The sequence below is a fragment of the Anabrus simplex genome, chromosome 5 (genome assembly GCF_040414725.1).
Source record: "Anabrus simplex isolate iqAnaSimp1 chromosome 5, ASM4041472v1, whole genome shotgun sequence".
NCBI lineage: Eukaryota > Metazoa > Arthropoda > Insecta > Orthoptera > Tettigoniidae > Anabrus > Anabrus simplex.
Genome location: NC_090269.1, coordinates 344,038,238 through 344,065,273, shown reverse-complemented (window position 1 = coordinate 344,065,273; position 27,036 = coordinate 344,038,238). Strand labels below are relative to the sequence as shown.

The 27,036-nt window shown below is 38.6% G+C and overlaps 1 protein-coding gene across 1 annotated transcript in view; it reads left to right on the top strand.

The window, feature by feature from the left end:
* The window catches only part of Trpgamma (Transient receptor potential cation channel gamma), a 1,057,337-nt gene that overhangs the window by 1,011,257 nt on the left and 19,044 nt on the right, over positions 1–27,036 (top strand). The window contains exon 17 of the mRNA XM_067147636.2: positions 24,422–24,605. Coding sequence (XP_067003737.1) covers positions 24,422–24,605 — 184 coding nt within the window. The remainder of the gene's footprint in view (positions 1–24,421; positions 24,606–27,036) is intronic.

The following is a 27,036-nucleotide window of genomic DNA, read 5'->3' as shown; positions in this document are numbered from 1 at the left end:
ATCCCCATAAGGAACTTTCACCCCATCAACACAGTAATTAAAACCGAGAGGACTTTTCCTATTTGTGAAACTCACAACCTGACTTTTAACCCCATTTATAATCATACCAGGTGTATGCATACATTTTTGCCAGTTTTTGTGGTAAAGGAAACACATAATTTTCAAGGGAAATTCATTATTGTTTATTCAAAATATTGGTCATCGGCTTCTACACACTTCGCTCATCTTTCAGGTAAATTATGAATACCATGTCAGAAAAACCCTTGTCTTCTGTGGAAAACCATTTGCCGAGCCACTTTTCAACATCCTTGAAATTGCTGAAGTGCTGCTCTGCGAGCACGTGTCCCATTGATGCGAAGAGGTGATAGTCTGATGGCACCAGTTTGTGGCAGTTCGGCAGGTGTGGAAGGATGTCCCATTCAAGCGATTTCAAGGTGTTTTCCACTGGTTTTGCTGTGTGAGATGGTGCATTGTCATGTAACAAAATCACTTTGCCATGTCTTCTGGCCCATTCTGGTCATCTTTCAATCAATGCGTGATTTAAATTAATCATTTGTTAAAGATAGCGTTGTGCATTAACGATTTTGCTGGGCTTCAAGAGTTCACAATACACAATACCACTACCAGAGCGCGCACTATCTTTCACATTTATTACCCCACTTTTCAGAAGAAAGCACATAATACAAGGTACATGTAAAACAAGTAACGATTTAATAATCCAAAATAACAAACCTGAAAGAATAACGTCAGCCGATGATACACTCGGAAAAACGTTTTAATTTTGACAACACGTGACCTCGCTGGATAACCAACATGACAACTAGAGAAAGGATATATGGGAAGCAGGCTGGGAAACCCTACAGAGGACGAGATCTTACGTGACGTAGGGAAAGAAACGTGAGAGCATTTTCCCTTTAGTCTAATTTACTCATATTAAAGAATTTTAACAAGAAAGGTATAAAACACCAATTGAAAGGATAAATAATCAAAAAAAAAAACAATTAAATCAAACCACGAGGGTCCTATCGGTAGTTCTTCAGAAAAGTGAATATTTACACAAAATTACAATTACATTTAAATAAGTGAGCATAAGTTCGATGTTGAAATTTACAATGAAAATTTAACGGGGAATATGACATAATTACTAACATCTTACAAGGCAATCTAAAAATATTACAAGGAAAGGAAACAACAGAAATTAAATCTAGCCCAGAGGCCTATAGAGGGGCAGTCCTCTCCTAATACACATCAGTGAGGGACGCATAGCTCAACAGGTGTACGCTAAACTGATGCTGAATTACTGGAGCCAACTCGTAAGAAAAGTTTACATTTACACAAAAGGTTAATTAAAGAAATTGCCTCCAAAACAAAGGATATGCCTAGCTGACGAACTAAGGCATTACAAAATCAAAACAGTGAAAACCAGGGTCTAAGGTAAATTCCGAACAAATGAATTTACATTTTAATTTAACACTTGAGAAAAGAAAACATGCTTACCCCGGGATGGCTGGAGCCACTGAGCGGACCACCTTACAAGGTGCGTCCGATCGTTAAGACAAACGAAAACCAAAGATGCTGAACAGAGCCTTGCTCCTGCTGAGGAGCCAAAAGGCCAGAAATTGAGAAATACTCAAACAGCCAATCAGGGAAGCTACCTCTGATTCGACCCGAAGTTTCACCAATACAAATTAATGTTATTTTCACCAATAGAATTACAGCACCATATATGGTAATGTGGGAAATATAATCTAGAGGTTTCGATTGCGAAACTTGGCAATTTCGTGATCAAAGCCTCCACGTGGCAACTACAGGGTGATACAAAAAATGGTTTACAAACATATTACTGGAGATCTCCAATATCAATGTCTTCCAATACTCATAATGATTATTAAATATCAACAGTTCACAGTCTTTCCTGTAAGTCCTGAAAATTCTTTACATACACAAAATACAAAATTTCACCTGAAATGAAACACATAAAATTGTACATAACTTTACAGCAACAAAAAAAAAAATTCAATTTACTTCTTCAAAAATGTCTTTCAATGACGGTTTCATGACAAATTTTCAGTATTAACTGATCCACTGATACTATCAACTCACCACCGGCGACAACAATGAAATCACCATGTTTAAATTGTCAAAACCATGTCACACATATTCTAATCAAGTGAGCATGTTTACCATATGTTTCTCCCAGCAAACGATGACTTTCCACAGCTTTTTTCTTTTGAGTAAATAACAAAAACAATGCATGCCTCGAATGTTCTTTTCAAGGCATGAACATCGACAAGATCACAGAACGATACAACACAGACACTAGTGTTTGGCGGATTCAACTTTTGTGTGTTGGTAGATTAATGTCAGATGAACAAACTGACATACGTGTCAAATTCATATGCTGCGTAATATTTGAAGACGCCATCTCTTAGTGAAACCGGAAAATACTTATGCATACACCTGTTACCATTGCCTGCTGTCCATCTCACAGCATTATCGAGATTATTTTGCAGTTCTTCACAATCTTGTAACTTATTTATTATTATATACAGAACAGTGTTGCCAACTTAGCGTATTTTCTGCTAAATTTGGCGGAATTCGAAGACTGTTGGCAGAGAAATATATCATTTAGCGGATAGCGGATTTTTTGGCGGAATTCTAGATTTATTATAGTGGAATTTAGTGTTTTATCCATTTTACATTTTTTAAAAATTTGTACTCCAGTCTGTCTCTGAGCTAATCCATATTTCTTGTCAGGAGTTAGCAGTCACATGAGGAAAACATGTTAATTGGACTTGATGTTATGAGATCATGGTATCATAAATTTGTAATGTGTGGGGAAAGGTTACTTATCTCTTAGTTGACGAATGACGACAGATAACGAAACTGTGAGAGAGTAGCATTTATATTTATGCTATGAGGGAAGACCGTTTAATGAACTGGCCTGTTCTGTGTGTGGCCCTTGAGGTAGGGGATTCATGTAGTTTGCACCCGGCAGTAAAATGCCTACAAGTTTTAGCTCGCTGGTTCTTAGGCAGGGGGTTAATCCCAGTGAAACTCACAGATCAGGTGAGTGCAGACATTTACTTTTATTATTATTATTATTATTATTATTATTATTATTATTATTATTATTATTATTATTATTATGGCCGCCAAGCTGGAGTCATGAAGTGGAGCTCCGCGATCTTGACATCTTTTCTCGCGTTCTGTGTAGTGTCGGTGGGTATCGGGGAGTATTTGAGCATTTGATTGGTGTGGTGGTTGTGTGAACATGTTATCTTGGGAATCTAGAGCTTGTTTTAATTGATTTGAGGGCATAATTTTATTTCATTTTATTGCCATAAACACCCCCATGTTGGATTTAACTACAATTGCTCCATAGATAACTTACCAAGAGTGTATATTGGCTGCTAACCTTGCCCTAACAACCACCCACTCGCTAAATTTTCTTGGTCTCCATAGATACTACCAATTAGATATATCATTCCTCTCTTCCATTGAGGCGTCTCTAAGGCCTACTGCTGGGAGCCATCTTGGTAGTCTGTGATAATATAATAATAAACATCATAGCAGAACATCAGCTACCCGTTTGGACTAACAACCCTTACGGTGAGGGTGAATCAAAATGAATGATTCATCCGTCCCGGGCTCACGCCCACCAGCTAACATCAACAAGGTGGCAGATAAGAGGCTCACAGAAATGTGGGCTGGTTCTAAAACCACGGAAAGGAACCCTCGGACCAACAGGCAGTCCAGTTCCTGGGTGCTTTATAATACTGGGACACCCTCTCTCCAGGGCTAATAAGTATGGAGTGCCCTTGCCGGGGTTATAGTGAAGACCTCAACGGTTGACTTGGCAGAGAAGAAGTTCTTCGGTATGGCAAGTGAGGCGGAAGGGGCAATGAACCACAAATCCAGCTATGGTGTCTGTTCCCACATCGGGCAGCTTGCTGGTCAGCGTCTGTTATCCCATGTTAGGGGCGGCTGTTAATGGAAGCTCTGGGACTTACAATCTCAGTTCTATATCTGCGAAGCAATTCTTGCTTCGCCACGTCTAATGATTAGACAGTTAACGCGTTATGGACTACCAGTGCATTGATGAAACTACTCCAGGTGGCAGCCCAAAAGGGAAATCCACCGCCACGGTAAGTGGCGCAAGCAGGACAAAGGGTTCTGGAGAGCCTGCACCATAATGCGAGGGGAAGTCGGAGTTCCCTGGGAACCACAGACTCAAGATGAAACGCAAGTTCTGGCTAGGAACTCTGAATGTAAACTCACTACTTAAGGTTAGAAAATTGAAAGAACTAACAAAGACAATGGAAGAAAGGGAAATAAGAGTTTTGGCTGTTCAAGAAACAAGATACAGAGACGAGGACTTACTCAATACTGGAAAGTTTAGGATATTCAAAGGAAAACCAGCCATCATAGTGGACCACACTAAATCTCTCCCACTATTCGGAACAGCATTCATTGTAGACAACTGTTTAATAGACTCCGTTGTAGGTTTTGAGAGTTTCTCTGAACGCCTATCATTTCTGCATTTAGGAAGTGGAAACAAAACGTACACATTAATCAATGCCCACGCCCCGACCAATGAAGACAACCGCAAAAAAGCAGACAAAGTTGATAGTTTTTGGGAGGAATTGGAAGATCAGATCTCCCGGATTCCCGAAAGAAATGTGAAGGTATTAATGGGGGACTTCAATGCTCAGATAGGAAGAGAGAAAAAGTTCAGAAAAATAGTAGGGGAATATCCGGCACACAGGCGGACAAACAGGAATGGAGAGAGGCTTATTGAGTTGTGCCGAGCCTTTAATCTACAACTCATGTCAACTAAATTCAGACACTTGCCAAGAAAACAAAAAACGTGGAGATCTCCCAATCCGATTCTGGGTGAATTCCAAATTGACCATGTGGCGATCTCTAAACAAGTGCAAAAAGAAATCACTTCTCCCAGTCGGGAAAAGACGAAAGGGGAAAAGAGTACCGAGATACGATGTGGGAAGATTAAAACTTAGTGAGGAAATAAAGCATCAATACTAAAAAGAGCTGGAAAACATTAATTCAGTAGACTGGGATGACATTCGAGACAATATTAAACATGCTGCAAGTAAAACCATTCTCTTGGCGAAATGAAAGAAACGTGAATGGTGGAATGAAACATGTGAAGATGCACTCTTGCGCAGAATGGAGGCATGGAAGAAATGGAGTTCCACCAGAAGGAACTGTGACTTGATTGCCTTCAGAAATCAAAGAAAATTGACAGCACAAACTTTCAGGCAAGCGAAAAGACAATATGAAACAGATCAGCTGAAGAAGACCTCAGAAGATTTCCAGAAAAATAACACCAGAAATTTCTATCAGACCTTTAAGTCACGGTTAAAATGATATCAATCACCTGGTCTATGTTTTGAGGATGAAGAGGGTAAACTAGGAATGAACAATAAGGAAAACTATGAAATTCTCGCCAGATATTTCAAAAGATTACTGAATTGCGACGGTCCACAAGAAAGACTGGCAATTAAACGACCGCAGGTAATAATGCCAGATTCAAAGCCACCTAATGAACGTGAGGTATCCAAAATCATCCAGGAGCTAAAAAAATAACAAGGCAGCAGGTGAAGACGGTATTGTGGCAGAACTGCTCAAAATGGGAGATGCAGAATTAATCTCATCATTGGCCCATTTATTTAAAATTATTTGGGAAACGGAAAGAATTCCAGAAGACTGGCTAACTGCTTTAATACATCCATTACACAAAAAAGGGAACAAGAAGGATGTCAATAATTATAGAGGAATTTCGCTGCTTTTGGTCCCATATAAAATGCTGTCTAAAGCTCTTCAAACCAGGGTTGAAGGAAGACTCGATGAAGAACTGGGCGAGCACCAAGCTGGATTCCGGAAAGGCAGATCATGCGCTGAGCAGATTTTTAATCTCAAGAACATCATAAAGTACAAGATGCTGGGACGAAGCAAATATGTTGTAGTCTTCGTGGATTTTAAGAAGGCCTACGATTCGGTAGATAGAGAGACGTTATTTGGAATACTGGAAGAATTTGGTGTGGACAGTAAAACAAGGAATATCATCAAACAGACACTTACCAACACCAAGTCAAAGGTCAAGTTCATGGGTGAAATATCGGAGTCCTTTGAAGTCAAGACTGGTGTGAGACAAGGGGATGGACTCTCACCAATTCTCTTTAACTGTGTCTTGGAAAAGGTGATAAGGAAGTGGAAAGAAGGAATCCCAGACAAAGAAGCATTCCGAATTGGAAGAGGGGCAGGTGCTATACGGATAGACTGCCTGGCATATGCTGATGATATCGCAGTCTTTGCCAGTGACATAGAAATAGCAAAGAAAAGAGTGGAACAACTCCATAGCATAGCAGAAATGACTGGACTGCAAATATCATACAGTAAGACTGAATTTATGACCAACATCAAAGAGGCTCCCCAAATGTTAAAGTTGAAAGAGGGGAAAGTCAAAAGAGTAAAGAGCTTCAAGTATCTTGGAGAAATAGTTCAAGAGAATGGATCAGAGAAGCTAGCTCTGATAGAACGAGCGAGAAAAATGGAAACAGCATATCAGCTCACTAGAGACACCTACAACAAGAAAGCTTTGTCATATGGAGCCAAATTAAGACATCTGGACACAGTCATCAGACCTGAATGCTTATACGCAGCAGAAACATTGGACATGATTGGAAAGGGAGATCTAGAGAACATCAGAAAGAAAGAGAGGAAAATGCTCCGGAAGATCTTGGGCCTGAAAATGAAAGGTGGGGAGAGGAGACTTAGACCCAACAAAGAACTATACCAGAAGACAGAGGAAGTCGTCATATTGATGAAAAAGCGAAGGCTTCAATTTTATGGACATCTACAGAGAATGGACACCAACCGACTGACAAAAAGGATTTTCAGCTTCTTCAGCCTAAGGAAGACGGAACCAAAATGGTTTCAGGAAGTAAGGACCGACCTGGCCAGGATAGGAGTAGAAAAAGAGAACGTGCTGTTTAGAAACAAATTTAGACAAAAAGTGAAGGAGTTCAAGGGTTTCCAGGAGACTGGGGAAGAACTTCTGAAGAAGAAGACGAAGAGAACCTACACAGAAGAACAGAAGAAAGAAGTCAGTGCAAGGATGAAGAAGTACTGGCAGAATGTGAAGTCAGGACTGGTGAAAAATAACGTAAAGACTGTAAAACGTGGTCCATAGATGGCCAGAACGATAATAAATAAATAAATACATTATTATTATTATTATTATTATTATTATTATTATTATTATTATTATTATTATTATTATTATTATTATTATTATTATTATTATAATTATTATGTCCGCCTCCATAGCGTAAGGGTTAGTATTATTAGCTGCCGTCCTCGGGGGCCCGGGTTCAATTCCCGATACTGCCAGAAATTTAAGAATGGCAGGAGGGTTGTTATATGGTGGAAATGGCAAATGCAGCTCACCTCCATTGGGGATGTGCCTGAAAAGAGCTGCACCACCTCGGGATGAGGACACGAGTTTACTTATTATTATTATTATTATTATTATTATTATTATTATTATTATTATTATTATTATTATTATTATTATTATTATTATTATTATTATTATTGCTCATTTTATTGCTCACTTTATTGCTCATTATTTGAGATTGGATTTCTTAGCGGAATTTTAGCGGATTTTTAGTAGTATTTAGCGGATCTTGAAAATAGAAGTTGGCAACACTAATACAGAATAACATCATCTGCAAAAAGCCTCATCTCTGATTCCACTTCTTTTCTCATATCATTTACATATATACATAAGAAAACATAAAGGTCCAATAATACTGCCTTGAGGAATTCCCCTCTTAATCATTACAGGGTCAGATAAAGCTTTGCCCACTCTAATTCTCTGAATAAATAATAATAATGCTACTTGCTTAACGTCCCACTAACTACTTTTACAGTTTTCGGAGACACCGAGGTGCCAGAATTTTGTCCCACAGGAGTTCTTTTACGTGCCAGTGAATCTACCCACATGAGGCTGACATATTTGAGCACCTTCAAATATCACCGGACTGAGCCAGGATCGAACCTGCCAAGTTGGGGTCAGAAGGCCAGCGCCTCAACCGTCTGAGCCACTCAGCCCAGCCTAATTCTCTGAGATCTATTTCCTAGAAATATAACCACCCATTCAGTCACTCTTGTCTAGTCCAATTGCACTCACGTTTGCCAGTAGTTTCCCATGATCCACCCTATCAAATGCCTTAAATAGGTCAATCGTGATACAGTCCATTTGACTTCCCGAAAACAAGATCTCTGCTATATCTTGCTGGAATCTTACAAGTTGAACTTCAGTGGAATAACCATTCCTAAACCGAACTGCCTTCTATCAACCAGTTATTAATTTTGCAAACATGTCTAATATAATCAGAAAGAATGCTTTCCCAAAGCTTACATGCAAAGCATGTCAAACTCACTGGCCTGTAAATTTCAGCTTTATGTCTATCACCCTTTCCTTTATAAAACAGGGGCTACTGTAGCAACTCTCCATACATTTGGTATATCTCCTTCATGCAAACAATAATCCAATAAGTACTTCAGATATGGTACTATATCCAAACCAATTGTCTTTACAAGTCTTCAGATGTTTTCTAAGCCCATAAATGCACTTAATTATACAGAGAATCTGTGTGTAGATTTCATCACCAACATTGCTTTTTACAGTTGATCTTTGATTCCAAGTAGGTGAAACTGCATACAACTTCAAAATTTGTATGAGCTAATTTCAGTGTATGGAGAACTTTTTGTATCATTTTTCTTAGTCAGACAAACACTCAGTTTTATCTTCATTGATTTGTAAATTCATCTTTCTTGCTGGCTTTATCAGGTTAGTGACAGCTTCTTTTATAGCTCTTAGAGTTCTTCCTATGATTTTTTTTTTTTTTTTTTTGCAAGTTGTTTACGTGGCACCGACACAGATAGGTCTTGTGGCGACGATGGGACAGGAAAGGGCTAGGAGTGTGAAGGAAGCGGCCGTGGACTTAATTAAGGTACAGCCCCAGCATTTGCCTGGTGTGAAAATGGGAAACCACGGAAAACCATCTTCAGGGCTGCCAACGGTGGGGTTCGAACCCACTATCTCCCGAATATTGGATACTGGACACACTTAAGCGACTGCAGCTATCGAGCTCGGTCCTATGATATCAATATCATCTGCATACACTAAAATCTGATAATAATGTTAATGTTTTTATGTCCCATTAACTACTTTTATGGTATTCAGAGATGCTGAGGTACTGGAATTTTGACCCGCAGGAGTTCTTTAACGTGCCAGTAAATCTACCAAACTGAGGCTGACGTATTAGAGCATCTTCAAACACCACAGGACTGAGCCAGGATCAAACCTGCCAATTTGGGCTCAGTAGGCCATCTGAACTACTTAGCCCAGCATGCTAAAATCTAGACTGATTTATAGAAAATAATGCCCCTCATGTGAACACCATTATCTCGAACCATCTTCTATAATGCATTATTGAACCAGGCCAGTGAATCTCTTTGTCTAACTCCATTTGTAGTTGTTACAGGGTTAGTCAACATATTTTGAATCTTTCCCAGCCATATGTTTGCAACATTTTTGTAATACTACTGTCTTGTGTGGAAATCACCCAGAACAAATCATGCTGCTTTCCTTTGGATCCTATCCAGTTCTCAAACAAAGTCATCCTGGTGAAGGTCCCATACAATGGAACCATATTATAATTGGGGCCTTACCTGTAACTATGTGCCCTCTTCTTTACATTCTTACTTTCTTCTTGATCCATTTACCCTCCAGGGTTCGTTTTTCTCTCAAACTCAGCAAGGGATCCCACCTCTGCCACCTCAAGGGCAGTGTCCTAGAGCTTGAGACTTTGAGTCAGAGGGATACAATGAGGGGGTGGAGGATCAGTACCTCACCCAAGCGGCCTCACCTGCTATGCTGAACAGGTGCCTTGAGAGGGGATGGGAAGATTGGAAGGGATAGATAAGGAAGGGGGAAGGAAGCGGCCGTGGCCTTAAGTAAGATACCATCCCTGCATTTACCTGGAGGAGAAGTGGGAAACGACGGAAAACCACTTTGAGGATGGCTGAGGTGGGAATCGAAACTCCCTCTACTCAGTTGACCTCCTGAGGATGAGTGAACCCTGTTCCAGCCCTCTAACTACTTTTCAGATTTTGTGGCAGGGCCGGCAATCGAATCCAGGCCTCCAGGGCTAGCAGCTAATCACCCCAACCACTACACCACGGAGACAGACACATTCTTACTGCTACCATTAATATCCTCTTATCTATACTAAGAGATCTGTAACTTTTATTTACAATCCCATTCATGTGATTATCCCAAAGAAGTTCTTTCCTTATCTGTGTCAGTGCAATGTAAAGCAGATTGTAAAAAACAAAGTCTTTCCTTATAACCTAGGTACTTACAGTGATCTCCATGAAGTAATTTTACACCATCATCAGTAAGGGCATATTTGTCTGCTGTTCATCTCACAACATTGTGAAGGTCTTTTTGCAGTAACTCATAATCCCGCAGCTTGCTTATTATGCTATACAGTACCTGTTACCATGTTTTAGTGGATCGCAGAGAGGTGAAAGAAGGTGTGGGCTTGAATGGGTCTAACTACGATATCAAGATCGAATTAAACTTAAATAAAGGTTATATTTCTTTAAAAAACCAATTTAACAATCTTTCACTTAGTGACAAAACAATAACAAATTTGGGGATTAAAATTGAGAACCCCAGAAAAGGGAATTTAACAATTTTGGACTTCAAGCCCCAGAGTTACAAGTCTTGAGCTAGAAGTCCAGTTTTACAAAATTGTAAAAATCACAATGTTTAGACAAGGACAGGAACATTCCAATTCAAGAGCATACTGCTCCAACAATTTTACAGCTTTCCAGAGGCACTCCACAATATTACAGTAAACTAGAAAAGAGCTTACATGCTCTCCAACATTTTAGCAGCCCACTTGAGGCAACATTGCACAAAACTTTATGATCTCTGGCCTCTCTAGGCACAATTTACAAAATTTATTTTACATATGGGTGTCTATTACCCAACCTACTGGGCCTTTGTGAAAAAAGAACAGGTTAAATAAATGGCCCAAGCACAAACTGAATGGAGGCATACACCTGCGCTCCTAAATAATGAAGTATTAAAATCCTAACAGGGCTCTTGGCCCGATGATACAGGGGCTAATCCCAAGCTACTGAGGTGACTTGAATGAAAGTTAATTTAATACATTACAAGAAAGAAAACAGTTATGAAATCGTAGTCACCTCAAACCAAGTTGAAGGGGAACTCGAGAGGGTAACGCACTCTCTGTCCCCGATTTACAGTTAAAGACTTTATGAAATTTTACATTAGTCGAACGAAAATTTACATTTTAGAAAAGTTTGGTTGCATAGTTAAAAATTCGGACCTTCCCCTTGGATAAATTAGTTCAGACAGCTAGAAAGTTATAATATTGGTGGCCATTACCTAGCTGTTGTTCTGCCTGCCGAAGAATGAGGCTCCCGCCTCCTGTCTTAACACACACACACTCAGAAAGACAACGATCAATTGGACCAGGTAGCCAGCAAATCCTCCACTTATACACCCGCGGGGATGGTTCTATAGGGTTCTGGACAAATCCGGACACACCCTCTCAATTTTATTGGCAAATTCAAAAGCTACGAAAAAGGCTGAAAAATATTTACAGAAAATTCTCATTGGCCAGATTCAATCCAGAGAAGTGAATACCATGTTCTGAAATATTATTTTTATTGTTACTGCCAGACTATCTAAAAAAAATACCAGATTGTTCCAAATTAAATGGTATATACAGTAGCTTTCAGTGCCGGGAGTGTCTGAGGACAAGATCGGGTTGCCAGATGCACGTCTTTTGATTTGATGCCTGTAAGTGACCTCTCACCTCTTCTCTTCATTACTGTGATGAATGACATTCAACAACAAGTATGCCAAAACATTGGTGACAACAAAATGAAAGTCATGCTATCTGCTGATGACATCTGTGTATGGGGAGATTCCAAGGAGGAACTTCATGACCTTTTTTGTTTTTGCTAGTTGCTTTATGTCACACCGACACAGATAGTTCTTATGGCGACAATGGGACGGGAAAGGGCTAGGAGTGGGAAGGAAGCGGCTGTGGCCTTAATTAAGGTACAGCCCCAGGATTTGCCTGGTGTGAAAATGGGAAACCACGGAAAAACATTTTTCAGGGCTGCCGACAGTGGGGTTCGAACCTACTATCTCCTGAATACTGGCCACACTTAAGCAACTTCAGGATCAGATCAATGCATGGACAGTAACTGCTAAAGGGTACGGCCTAAGATTAAGTCAGGAAAAATGTGAAGTGTTGGTTATGCAGAGCTGTCCACAAACAAACTGCAAGTGCACTTCTGCACATTCATTCTCGAAGAACTTATTAATTGCTGTTGGGCATTGCTCTTGTGAGCAGAAGTAGGATTTAAGTCCACGGAATATCTGGATGATCCTTTATAAGGTAAGAAGAAGAGAAAGAAAACTTTTGTTCCCATGTTGTAAGAGCTTCTTGTATTCTACATCCACAAAATCACAAAAAGATTTCAACTCTGTGACACGCACTGTATATATGTGAAAGTATGAAGGCGGATAAAATATAAACGGGAATTTGAATGTACTGCTACTGTTTGTAATAATTCTGAGGCGGGGTTTTGCCAGGATGCTTGCTTTTAAAACATTCACAGTTTTCATACCTACCACATCATCAGTATGTCTTTTTCTTTTGAGAGGGATGGTAAGCTCGAGATAATTAATTTTCTGAGATATCTGCTGCTTCTGGCTCAGTAGCACATTCAATATTAGAACCAGTTAGGCCACATTCTGTTATCACCATAAGAAATTCAAGTTAGTCAAAGTGTATATCTGTCTTTTTTGGAGCTGCTCCACCACTGTGTACATTTATCAGTCATCTTACTTCTCTGAAAGAAAACAAAAACAATCCTGTAAGTTTTTCAACTTCTTTTATAGCTTTACACCTGAAAATAACTGGAACAAACTTAATTTTAGGTATCTGGGCACAGATGCAGTTTGGTGAATTTTGTCATAATTTCCGACTTAGGATGACTACTATAAAACTGTAATAATGATGACTTGTTCTGCTATATGGACCAAAGTGAAAGACATATACTTGTATGAACCTATAGAAGAGGAATGGAAAAAAATTGCCAAAAATGTTTGAAAAACCATGCACAATTCGCAGACTGTATTTAGGTGCTGTCGATGGTAAACATACAGGAATTAATAACCCATCAAACAGTGAAACACTGTATTATAACTAAAAGAGGATTTTGTTTTTCCTGTTGTGTTATTTGCTATCTGTGGTGCAAATTACAAGTTTCGAGCACATGAAATGTGTGGTGATTCCTCAATTTTCAAATATCCCTCTGCCTGTAAGAACTTTTAAAAAAGAAACTGATAAATGTCCAATATCTAATAGTAACTTTACAGCTATGCCATACATCTTTGTGGGTGATGATGCATTCCCTCGTTTAGAAAACCAAATGCGTCCATGCCATTTTCAAAGTTACAATGAATGTACTTTTGGCATTTTAGCTAAGAAGTGGTGACTCTTTCATTACCCACTAGATGTACATACAGATTCTGCAATTGGCATAGTGAAGGCATGTTATGTTTAACACAACTTCATTCACCGCAGGAGTTACGAGATGTCATAAGAAATACAAGATGACCAGTGTCTTACCAAGATCATTTTACACAGTATTTTGTTAGGGAAGGTCAGGTTCTATGCCAAGGCAAACATATTATGTGAGTACTTTATATCTACAAAGCCATGTAGCCAATATACACAGCTACAAATAAATAACATTTTTGTAATTACCTACCAAATTTATTTTTCTCTTTTCATATCCAGTTCCTGTCCTCTAAATTTATGCACTATATTTTCACGCAGAGCTTATCTTAAAGTGCTGTTCCATAGTGCTGGTTATTCCTCTATTTCCAAAATGAACAACTTGTTATCAAACTTCTTGGGTACTGTCATATTGGTATAAATCTAAAAACATGCACCAGTGTCTGTTAGCTTTGGCTTCCCACTAATAAGATATAAATTTCATCATAGTTGATCCGTATTGAACTGTGATTACAATAACAGTTGAATATTTTATTTATGGGTCCACCTTTTCAATACAAAGTTGTGCCATATGTCACATTACAATTTCCTTTGGGACTAGCCTACAGTCAGGTTGAAACTAGTCCCAAAGGAAATGTAATGTGACATATGGCACAACATTGTATTGAAAAGATGGACCCATAAATAAATATTCAACTATTATTCCCACATATGGTTGGCCAAGGCAGAGAGTTATGTTCGTTAAGACTAATTAATTTTCCAGCCACAGGTGACAACTCTGTCACCTGTGCACCACATTTAAAAAATGACTGTAAGCAACTTGGCAGGTACGCCGTGTTAGTGGCTTATGTACCATATAAACTTATAGATCAAACAGAGGCATGCAACAAAGCGCAGCTAGTCGCATCAGTGGATTATCAGCCTAAGGCTCCCAAAGGCAAAATGAAACAGACTGTGATAGTAAAGACATGGTAGATGTTCTAAGAAGTGTTCTACTGAGTTCTTGGAACAGTAATAACTAGTAGAGGAATGGATGATGTGACTACATAGACAATAAAACTGTGGAATAACTAAATCTTGGTTCAGGTAAAGTTTCAGATGTAGCAAACATGAAGAAGGCCACTGTACTTACAAAGAACCCTGGATATGAAGAAATGACGAAGGTTCCTGCAATGCTGTGTGGAGATTTAAGTGTAAAATTAACATTGGTTTTAACCCCAGCAGATATTGTGAAGTTGAATTACGCCCCCATTACCTCTTCCGATGTTGAACGCAGTTTCAGTCAATATAAATCTGTCCTTAGAGATAATAGGAGAAGATTCACTTTCTAGCACTTAAAAGAACATTTTGTAATCCATTGTTTTGGTAACAGAGAATAAAAGGTTGTATGTTCTTCAAATATATTAAAATGAGAAGTGCAACATGATGTTGCATGTAGATCTACTTTGTTTAGCTCCTTTGAACTTTGATATTAAATAGAAATTAATGTTATATGTATAATTTTAAGTCCATATATAATTCCATATTTCAATAAAAATAACTAAATATATATGTACATATTTCAATAATTATTAGTACATATAAATCCATTCCCTGCTAATGAGTGTGAGAAAATCAATTTGGCAGCTTGTACAAAAATGTGGCATTTTTCAAAGTTCATTTGTGAGAGTTTATGAAATTTCATCTATTAATTAATTTAACCCTACTAATGTACGGCATTCCAAGATTGTATAAAAAGGAAGTTGCCTAACACGGAAATACGAAGTGGAGAAGAGGAGTGGGACAATTTAAGACAGACATTTGTGGAAGCAGCAGTTGAGGTATGTGGGAAAACAAAAGCAAAGTTTAAGGGAAAGGAGACACAGTGGTGAAGAGACAAAATAAAAGAAAGGAACAAGGTGAAGAATGAAATGGATAAGGAAAAGCAAAAAAACGTATCAGAGGAATGAGAATAACATACAAAGGTTACATGTGGAATACAAAAGATTGAAACTACAAGCTTATGATACAGTTAAGAGAAAACATGTATGGGAATGCCTACTAAAGAGGAATGTACCAAAGGAGGAAAAGGAGAAATGTTGGGGAGAGTTTACCAACAAAATTGTGCAAGATAATCAAGGAAATCAGAAACTATTATACGGAGTAATAAAATCAAAAAGAATAAATCAAGAAAAAATCAAGGCATTAGAGATAGAAGATGGATCCATAGTACATGACGAAAAAGGGTCTTCAGAAGGTGATGGCAAAGTATTTTGAAAAACTTTATAATGAGGATGACTGCTCGGAGGAAGAAGGAGATAAGAAAATGGAAATAATAGATGGAGAAAAGGAAGAGAACCCGATAACATGGTTGGAACTTGAAAGGGCAGTGAAAGCAATGACCATAAAGCAAGTGGAAAAGACGAATTCAATGGTGATATGATTAAGACAGCAGGAAGCATTGGAATACAGTGGCTATACAGAGCCCTCAATGCTGTATGGAAGGATGAAAGGATACCTGAAGATTGACAACAAGGAAGCATTGTACCCTACTACTGTTCAAAAAGGGAAATAAGAAGAAATGTGAAAATTAGAGGTATAAACACATGGGCTAAAAATAATGGAGAAAGTCATAGACAAAAGACTGAAGGATATAATAAAAACACAGTTAGAGAAAGAACAATATGGCTTTAGACCAAGTAGATCAACAATAGACTTGATATTTGCAGTGTGAACGATAATGGAAAAACATCTGGAAAGGAACAAAGAAATCATATTCGTATTTTTGGATCTGGAAAAAGCTTATGATACAGTTAAGAGAAAACATGTATGGGAATGCTTACTAAAGAGGAATGTACCAAAATCATTAATTAATAAGATAAAAATGTTGTATCATTGGAATAAAAGCAGTGTACAAGTGGGGACCGATGACTTTGAAACATTTTATAGAAAAAAAAGTATCAATCAAGGAAGTGCACTGTCACCATTATTGTTTATTATATTGATGGATGAAATCGTAAAACGTGTAAAACAGAGTATCAGTAGTGATGAAGTGAATGCTTTGGTATTTGCAGATGATGTGGTGATTAGGAAAAAGGGAGAAAAGGAAGTACAAAGGAGACTGGTCATTTGGATTGAAAATCTGAAGGAGTTTGGAATGGTAATTAGTAAAAAGAAAACTGTAGTCATGCACTGTGGGAAAGAGAAAAAGAGAAGCCAAGTGAACATAGCTGGAGAATGGTTAGAGAATGTAGAACAGTTTACATATCTGGGTAGCATTATTAATGGAAGTAATGAAATCAACCCTGAAATTAATAACAGACTAAGTAAAGGTACAACATTTTATCATCAAGTCAGAGAGCTTTTATGGGATGACAAAGTACCCAAGAGAACAAAATTAATATTATATAAACAGTACTTCATACCAATTGTAACATATGGACAAGAAATGCTGGTAACTAATAAGAGATAAGATAGTAAGATCCAAGCAGTAGAAATGAAATTTATAAGAACATCGGTTAAAAAAAAAAACAAGAAGAGATAGAATTCAAAATATTAAAATCAGAGAAGAGCTAAATATAGAACCGTTGGTACAGAACATACAGAAAGTAAGACTGAGATGGTTCGGGCATGTAAAAAGAATGGAAAAGGAACGGGTAGCAAGATGGGAATTGGAATGGGAAGTTAAGGGGAGGAGACCAGTTGGAAGACCAAGAAGAAGGTGGATGGATCAGATTTGGAAGGACATTAGAAAAGCTGGATTGAATGTGGCAGAAGTAGTGGAGCAGGAAAAGTGGAAGGATAGAAAGGAGTGAAGGAGACTTGTTAACCACACGCAGGCGACTGGAGTGTGACATTGATGATGATGATGATGATGAATGTGCGGAATGGATGCGCGTATTAATGCACATTGGGTATGGAGCCACTGTCTGTATTCGGGAGAAGAATGGGTTCAAACCTCACCATCGGCTGTCCTGAGAATGGTTTTTCTGTGGTGGTCTATTTTAACTTCCAGGCAAATACCAGGACAGTTCTTACTCACAGATTACAGCTGATTCCTTCCATCTCCTTACCCAATTTCATCTTCATAAACTCCTCAACTGAGGTTGGCATCAAGAAGAGCATTCAAGTTTAAAAACTTTATATTAAATCCATATTGAACCGAGAATCTAATGGGAACAAAAAAAGTTGGGTCCACCTATTCAATACAATATAATGTTACAAGATGAATTATAACATTTTGTTATTAATGGGACCAGCATCGAAACTGGTCCCATTAACAATAAAATGTTATAATTCATCCTGTAACATTGTATTGTATTGTATTGTATTGTATAGGACCCCACTTTTTTGTTACCATTCGATCAAGAAGGGCATCCGGCCATAAAAACATGCCATATAATTTAATCTCACCTCATCCCCAACCCTTTATCAGGAACCGGGACTAATGGGTAGGTGTATGTACCTACCTACATACATCATCACCATCATCATTTCCCCTTATCCAGCTCCTGCTGAGTCGAGGTATTTGTGGCACTTCTCCATCTTCCTCTTTCCTTCCACCATTCCTCTTCCATGATCTTGTCCTAGTACCATACCATATATAGGCTATTATTATGATGGATTCGCCACTCCCAAAGGGCTACATACATACATACATACATACATACATACATACATTCATACATACATACATACATACATACATACATACATACATACATTAATTAATTAATTAATTAATTAAATCCTACTGATTCAGATTACACAATCCATATGCAACAGAATTGTGGATTCTACACTTCTTTGCATTAGTGATAAACTTGGCTCCATGTTAACAATTCTGTGAATTTGAAAACGTGGTACTGGGGACCAACTGGGCCCATGGTCTAGGGGTAGCATGATTTTTCTTACCTGGAAGCCCCAGGTTTGAGTCCTGGCCAGGTTAGATATTTTTGCCTAGTTCTAGGTCCAATAAGCCTACATGAGAACAATTGAGGAGTTATCTGACAGTGAGATAACAGCTCTAGTTTAGAAAGCCGAGAATAACAGCCAAGAGGATTTGTCACGCTAACCATGTGTCGCCTTGTAATCTGCAGGCACTTGGGCTGAGCAGCGATCACTTGGTACACCTGGGCCCATCAGGGTTGTAGAGCCATGGTGGATTTTTCATCATCATCATCATTGTACAGTTCCAGTTTCCCGGGTACTGTTAATGAGCCTCTTCCACTTCTTTCTGTCCATATACAACTTGTCACGGGGAACATCATCCGCTGTCCATCCTCTAACAACTAGATCAACCTTCATCATGTCCATCCATTGGGTTTTAGATCTTCCTGCAAGTCTTTCCCCTCCACCTGTCTTTCCAAATTTATTCTGGCTGTTCTTGTAGGCTCCATCCTCATCACATGCCCGTACCACCATAGTCTGAATGTGCCGATTCTGTCTAATAGGGATGTCTTTATTCCGGCTTCTTTCCTCACCTCCTCATTTCTTAACTTGTCCATTTTGGTCTTCTGGATGGTGGATCTAAGAAATTTAATCTCTGATGCTTGCAGTCTTGATGAATCTCTTTTTTGTGAGGGCGCACACTTCAAAACCATAGGTCAATATATTGTTAAACATCATCAGTTTGGCCGGTTTTGGAATCATGTCATCCCATAAAAGTGTTCTTACTTGTTGGTAGAATTCTGATCCCTTTGTACTCTGTTTGTAATTTCCTTTCTGACCAAATTATCACTGGAAATTACACTTCCAAGGTAAGGAAAACTATCCACACACTCTAGCTGGTGGTCTCCTAGTTTTACACTTGCTGGACGCCCTTCTCTGTTGACTGCCATCACCACTGTCTTGGTCTTGCTGATGTTGAGGTTATATTTCTGGAACTGGGATTTCCATATGTTGAGTCTGGTCTGTACTTCCTCTTCTGTTTCACCCCAGATCGTTATATCATAAGCAAAGGCCACTACATTCAGTTCACTTAACTTTTCCTTGACGTTCTTCATTATATTGTCTATGACAATGATGAACAGTAGTGGGGACAGTGCACTTCCTTGTTGAACTCCACTCTTTGTCTCAAACCATGATGATTGACCTTCCCCAATTTGTACACAGCTAGTACAGTCTTTGTACATCTGAAATTTCCTTACCAGTCCTTCAGGCACATTTCTTTTCCTCAGGCACTCCCAGATCTTATCTCTTATAACACTAGCATAGGCCTTTTCTATATCCAGGAATACAATGACCAGGTTCTTGCCTTTCTCGCAATACTTTTCCATCAGCATGCAGGTGCTAAAAATTAGATCCATTGTTGATCTGTTACTTTTGAATCCATATTGTTTCTCCTCTAACTGTGGTTCAATGATGGTTCTCAATCTCCTTTCTATGATCTTCTCTAGAATTTTTAGCCCATGAGACAGCAGTGTTATTTCTCTTCAGTTGGTGGGTTTCCATCTGCTGCCTCTCTTAAACAGGGGAATTACAATGCCCTTGCTCAACTCTGCAGGTATTTTGTTGTCTGTCCATATGGCATTCAGTACTCTGGGCAACCATTGTATACCCTGGATGCCTGCTGCCGTTATCCTGTATGCATTCACTTCATCTGCACCTGAAGATTTTCCTTTAGGCATAGATTTTAAAGCTGTCTCAGTTTCTGTTCAGGTGATGGGAGGTTTTTCATTGTATGCTTGGATTTCCGGTTCTGTATTTTGTTCTTGAACTGGTCTATTCAGTAGGTGTTCAGAATGGTTCTTCAGGACTTCTCTCATGTCACTTTCTGTCCTAACCAGATTTCCATTTTCATCTTCAAGTGCCTTTATGGTATCCATTGGCTGGCTTTTACCTCTGATAAAAACACTATACAGTAGTTTCTTATTAACTCTACTGTCTTCCTCCAGTTTCTGAGTGAATACATTCCATGCCTTGGTCTTTTCTCCTGTAACTGTTCTTTTAACGTCTAGTTTCTTGTTTACGTATAACTGTTCGAGGTTTCTGATCTTTGCCTCGTCTCTAGTAAGATCCGGTTTATTTTTATCCTGATCCCTTTCTTTCTGCAAGAGATTTCTTTCCCTGATTGCTGCTCTCACTCTTTCATTCCACCAAGGTGTTTCCTTCTCCCTTGTTTTCATATTTGTCTTTCCACAAACTTGCTTCCTAAACCAAAGTATCCCTTGGTCTGGTCCATCCTGCCTCTCCAGTTTTCCTTTCATCTATTGGTAACAGGGTTTTTATCCGGTTCTGATACTCAGATCTCCTATCTGTTTTGGAGTTCCCATACTTTGATTTTTGGCATTTTTCTGTTCTGTACTTATGGCACATAGAAGTTTCTCAGCTCTGCTACTAATAGACGGTGGTCATTGTCAAGACTCTCGCTGGGTATTACTCTGACATCTGTTACCATTCTGCTCCTTTCTTCATCTGAGATGACATAATCAATTACAGTCTTTTGTAGTCCATCCCAACTGTATCATGTTATCTTGTGGCTCCGTCTCTTCTTGAACCAACTATTCTTCACTGCCAACCCATTCCTCATACAGAAGTCAAGGAGATGTTTACCTTCTATATTTCCTCCGCCATATCCTAAAGTCCCATTACGTTCTCATATCTTGTTCTATCTGACCCAATCTGTGCATTCAGATCTCCTATAATGATTACTCTCTCTTTACAAATAACTTTTTGCAAATCATCAAGAAGCTGGTTCTTATCCTCTTGACAACATCCATTTTGAAGTACATACACCTGTACCAAAGTTAGTTTTACTTTCCCTAAACGCACAGTCACCTTTATTATTCTCTCACTAACATACTGAACATCAGTGACTCCTTCTAGATCTTTACTCATTTCCACGCCAATACAGTGTGTACTGTTTTCTTAATTTCTTTATTCCTTTCTTTCTCCATTTGGTTTCACTCATCTCCAGTATCATTAATTTCCTCCTTTCCATGAGGTCCACTAGTTCTTCACATTTTTCTGTGAGACTGAGTAAGTTGATGGTCCCAATCCGTGTTAGTCTCCTCCAAGAGTTTTGCATTTTTGCAAGACTCCGTCTATCATCAGGCCATAAACCATCATCCCTGACATGAGTCTGCTCATGTTGGCGCCTTAATTTAATTGATAAATGCATTCCGAGGCTCTTATGTGTTTTGAAAGCAACTACAAATAAGCTTTTTTACTGGCTTGCTAGGCCTAACGTAATTGAGGATTTTATTTCGGGGTTTACTCCCTTAGGCTTTGAGGATCCCTCCTCATCCCACAAGGTAGTGGGTTCCATCGGTACTACCCGCAGAGGAATGGGTTGCCTCCTCTGCCAGCTCCACCGTACCGAATCATATCCTCCGCTTTTGCTGCCATTGAGGTCTTCACTCATTACCCTAAGCTGGGACCCTTTTCCAGATGTTACCACCGGGTCAGTGTGCTCTGGCACTCACATAGGCAGGGGCGCCACTTCCTGGGCAGGGCTGCCTCTAAGAGGGTCCCTAACCTGTTACCTGTGGTGGGTTTTTATATTTTTTCATTAATTTTTATAGTAAGAACCACAAATTCATATGACAAATCCCATCATATAACCTGAAATTTAGGTCTACTAGTGAATTATATTTTGCAACTATTCAATGAAATGCTCACAGAAGAAGAGAAAAAAATATGTATTCTACTAGCAAGATAATGCAACAGCTCACTCATCCAAAATATTCAGTAGAGTCTGTTCTTGATAATTAGTCATAGACTTCTACATCCTCCTTCTCAGACTTAACTATTTGTGATTATTGTATCTTTGGGTTAACCTTCAAAATCAAAATGTTCATGAACAACCAATGCACTTAGTCTTTGAGCTTGTAATACACAGACAACCTGCTGCAAGTTTCTAGGACGCTCTGTGACACTACAACTTGTGACTAGTTTAAAAAGCTATTACAGTATGTATTATAGTTTATCCAATATCTTCAGTACTAAAAATTGTACAACACATAGCATCTCTGCGTAAAAAAACCCACATGCACTCTCAGTCACTAGAGCCAAACTGCATGTGATACTTTTACTGCTGATTTATATTTGTCTTGTCCATCCCCGTGGTGTAGGGGGTTCAATTTCCGGCTGGGTCAGGAGTTTTTAATTGTAAATGATTAATATCCCTGGCCTGGGGACTGGGTGTTTGTGTCTTCCTGAACGTTCCCTACCTCACATTCAACACTTTACACTTCTGCAATTACCATTACACGCAGGCTCATATCATTTGGTGCAATTAGTGGCAAAAGTTCTGCAGAGTTCGATGCCATGAACAAATATCATTAAATATATATATATTTGTCTTATTTTGTAGTACAGGAAGCTATATTTAATATATGGATATTCATTCATGCCATTCACCATTTTGTTCAGAATAGGATCTTATATACTGCTTATGTGTCTCATAGCAAAATACCCCATAACCAGTAGTAAATTAGGCCTATCAAGAAGCTAGAAAATACAGTACCTCTGGAATCCTTACTTATTGCTATTGGTTTGCTCCCTATCTGTAGCAATTCAAGAAATACTGAAGTATACTAGACTATTGCCACAGCTGTAACACACATGTCAAAATTCTGATTATTCTCACTACCATACTACTATTTTCAGGCTACAGTACATTTTTTCATAAAATAGAACATACACGACTGAGTATTCCATAGTAAAAGTACAATTTAAAACATACCAAGGAGACTTTTTCTCCAATTCATAATGTCCAACAAAGTGACAGAGGGTGTATTAAAAGAACCAAAGACTTTCCTTTCCCTTACATCTATTGAACTTTCTTAAAAGGCTCATCCTCATTTACTGAAGACATCTTGGAAAGTAGCATGAAATCAATCAAACTTCAATGGCTGAAGACTCAGAAACTTCTGGAATGTTTCAATGTCTACAGCCATAAAACTCAAAAGACAAATAGACTATCCTATATTGAAAAAATGTGTCACTTCAAACTCCATTTCTCATCTACTGAAACAAGTTGTTTTCTATGGGTAACCTGGCATAATGTTACTTTAATACTGGGAAATCAAACCTTTGTTGTATTTCACTGCGTTTTTTTTTCCCCCCGCATGTGGCCTCCGGAGAGGCCTGGTGCAGTTCTTTCAAGTTGACGCCGTATAGGCGATCTGCGCGTCTATGAGGATGGGGCCCTACCTGTGGTGAATTCTAATGATGAATACGGCATGCACCCAACCCCCGAGCCATTGGAATTAACCAATGAAGGTTAAAATCCCCGACCTGGCCGGGAATCGAACCTGGGATCTTCTGGACCGAAAGCCAGCATGCTAACCATTTAGCCATGGAGCCGGACATTTCACTGCCCAATTCTATATAACTGTATTTAAAAATTAATGCAATAGATTAATAATCTCCAGGAGGTACATTATTTCTAAGCAGTGAATGTATTAGACAAGTGAAATTAAGACCATGAGGCAATGGTGAAATTAATGTTATTCCAGATGTTTATCTGCTGTCTCAAAAACCAACCAGTATAAATATTTGTTAGACTATGAACTTGCAATTACTATGTGATTCTAATCTGAATAGTATGCTACACTATGCATTATTTAATATGTTATTTTCCTCTACTTGTTAAACTTTATGGCTTAAGACAAGTAAATGTAAGAGTCAAAGCTAAAAACACAGAACACCAATATAAAACAGAACAGTGTTAAAGCATGCTGTATTTATGACAGCTATGTTCATATACTTTTATTTTCTTTCAGTGGTTTATGAATGTTTAAATCTGATGAAATATGTTTTATGCACAGAGCATCATGAGGAATCTGGTGAGACGTTATGTGACCGTGGAGCAACGTAAAGCAGAAAATGAAGGAGTGACTGAGGATGATGTAAATGAGATTAAGCAGGACATTTCTGCTTTCCGGTGTGAGTTAATTGAGATCCTAAAGAACTCTGGAATGAATACATCAACAGCAGCTGGGATGGGAACAGGTAACTCATCATTATTTATTTATATATTTAATATAAGATTTGTCCAATTCCTTGGCTGAACGATCAGTGTAGTGGCCTTCGGGTCAGAGAATTTGGGTTTGATTCTTGGCTCAGTTGAGGATTTGAGCCATGTTTGGTTAATTCCTCTGGTTCAGGGACTGGGTCTTCATGTATATCTTGATGATGATGATGATGTTGATGATGATGATGGTAGTGGTGGTGGTGGTGATGGCGATGGTGTGTTGCCTCCAGAAAGGCTGGTGCAGATCTTTCAAGATGACACCATGTAGGCAACCTATACTTCTGAGAGGATGGCGCCCTATCTATACTGAATTCTAATGCAGAAGACAGCACACACACACCCAGCCATCAGAATTTACCAATGAAGGTTAAAATCCCCATTTTGGCCAGGAATTGAACCTTGAACACCTTGGACCAAAGACCAGGATGCTACCTATTTAGCCATCTTAATACATAGGCCTACCTCCACATTTACACTCAACACACGAAATTTCCAACCACCACAGGAATACGTAATGTAATTTGAAACATCACTTCACACAGGGTTGACATCAAGAAAGGCCATAATACTGGGCAAAGTCCATATGTGCAACGCAGGTTGTTGAATGTTGGATGCACTGGGAATGGTTGGCTGTTGAAAGTGCTCTGTCTTATTGTAGTGATAAATTAGTTAATACTTATTGAAATTTGGTGTGTGTGCGTGTGTGTGGGGGGGGGTGTTTGTTGATAGACTACTTATAAAGACAGGTTATTATATGGAGATATACTTTCCGCACAAAATTTAAAAAATTATCTACTCCTTTTATAGCAATTAATTTGCACTAAAAGGCATAATATCAATACTGTGAAATTTATTATTTACTTTTTTTCTTAGAATCCCTGACTCCATAACAAATTCAAAAATGTCGACTGAAAATTAGCATAACATTTAGGGTTCTAAACACACACTGATATGAAAATTTGTGGCAAACAGCATGTACTTAATATGCCTGTTTGCCATTGCTGGGCTGAGTGGCCCAAACAGTTGAGGTGCTGGCCTTCTAACCCCAACTTGACAGGTTCGATCCTGCCTCAGTCCGGTGGTACTTGAAGGTGCTCAAATACGTCAGCCTCGTTTTGGTAGATTTACTGGCACGTAAAAGAACTTCTGCAGGACTAAATTCTGGCACCTCGACATCTCCAAAAACTGTAAAAATAGTTAGTGGGATGTAAAGCAAATAACGTTGTTGTTGTTGTTGTTGTTGTTGTTGTTGTTGTTGTTGTTGTTGTTGTTGTTGTTGTTGTTGTTGTTGTTGTTGTTGTTGTTGTTGTTGTTGTTGTTGTTGTTGTTGTTGTTGTTGTTGTTGTTGTTGTTGTTGTTGTTGTTGTTGTTGTTGTTGTTGTTGTTGTTGTTGTTGTTGTTGTTGTTGTTGTTGTTGTTGTTGTTGTTGTTGTTGTTGTTGTTGTTGTTGTTGTTGACACCATTTTCCAAAAGTGGAAACAATGATTCTCAATATGCCAAACAATATGTAACATATAAAGAACATGTAAAGAGGTTTCAACCTGGTCAAATTCCTTTAAGGAGAAATACCTGCATTTGAGTCCTCTGTAATCACCATAATACTGGAACTGACTATAGTTGCATCTCTGGTGTTTTCTTCTCATTCACCAAATTCACTGTTGGATTCATGATCACAGGTTAATCACATAATCTGGGTCAGTGACTGAATCATCAAATTCATCATCGTATAATATTTACTCTATTTCACATGTTGAAATCCTTCCACTTGATGCTGCCATGCTCAAATATTCATGCAAACCCTAATGCAATTCTTTATTGAAGATATGAACATGGTAAGAACTTAGATACTTAAACGACAGCAAATAACTATGTCAGCCTGTTGGACAGAATTAGGTACGCCAACGGTCAGGCCGGGCCTGAGAAACCCACTGCTATTTTGTGCAAGTGACAGAAAAGACAAACTGATGAATCTTCTATAGGTAGATAAGAACTGCAACGCATTCCTATGACCATTACAGGAAGGTACACTGACGCATCCCTCTGAATGCTGAGGCCTTGGGGGTGATTAAAAATTTCATACTGGTGGGTCTCAGAGACCCAGCCTGGCATTCTAGAGATAAATAACATGATATACTTTATAAAAACAGTTCAAGAGGATATATGGTATTTCAATAGCAAAGTAATTGACAGTGTTTGCACTTTCAATCTTTGAGCATTTAAGGGCAGTTTTAATTTCTGTTAGCTTGTAAAAACCATCTGTCTAACAAGTAATCTGTCTATGTGTTTAACTTTGTTGGTAATCTTTGAGTACAAGTAGTTCTTGCGAATATCTAACTTAAGGCCTAATTGGAATTTTTAATTCTATTTGTGCTTAGTAATAACCTATTGTAATTAGGATACATTTGAATG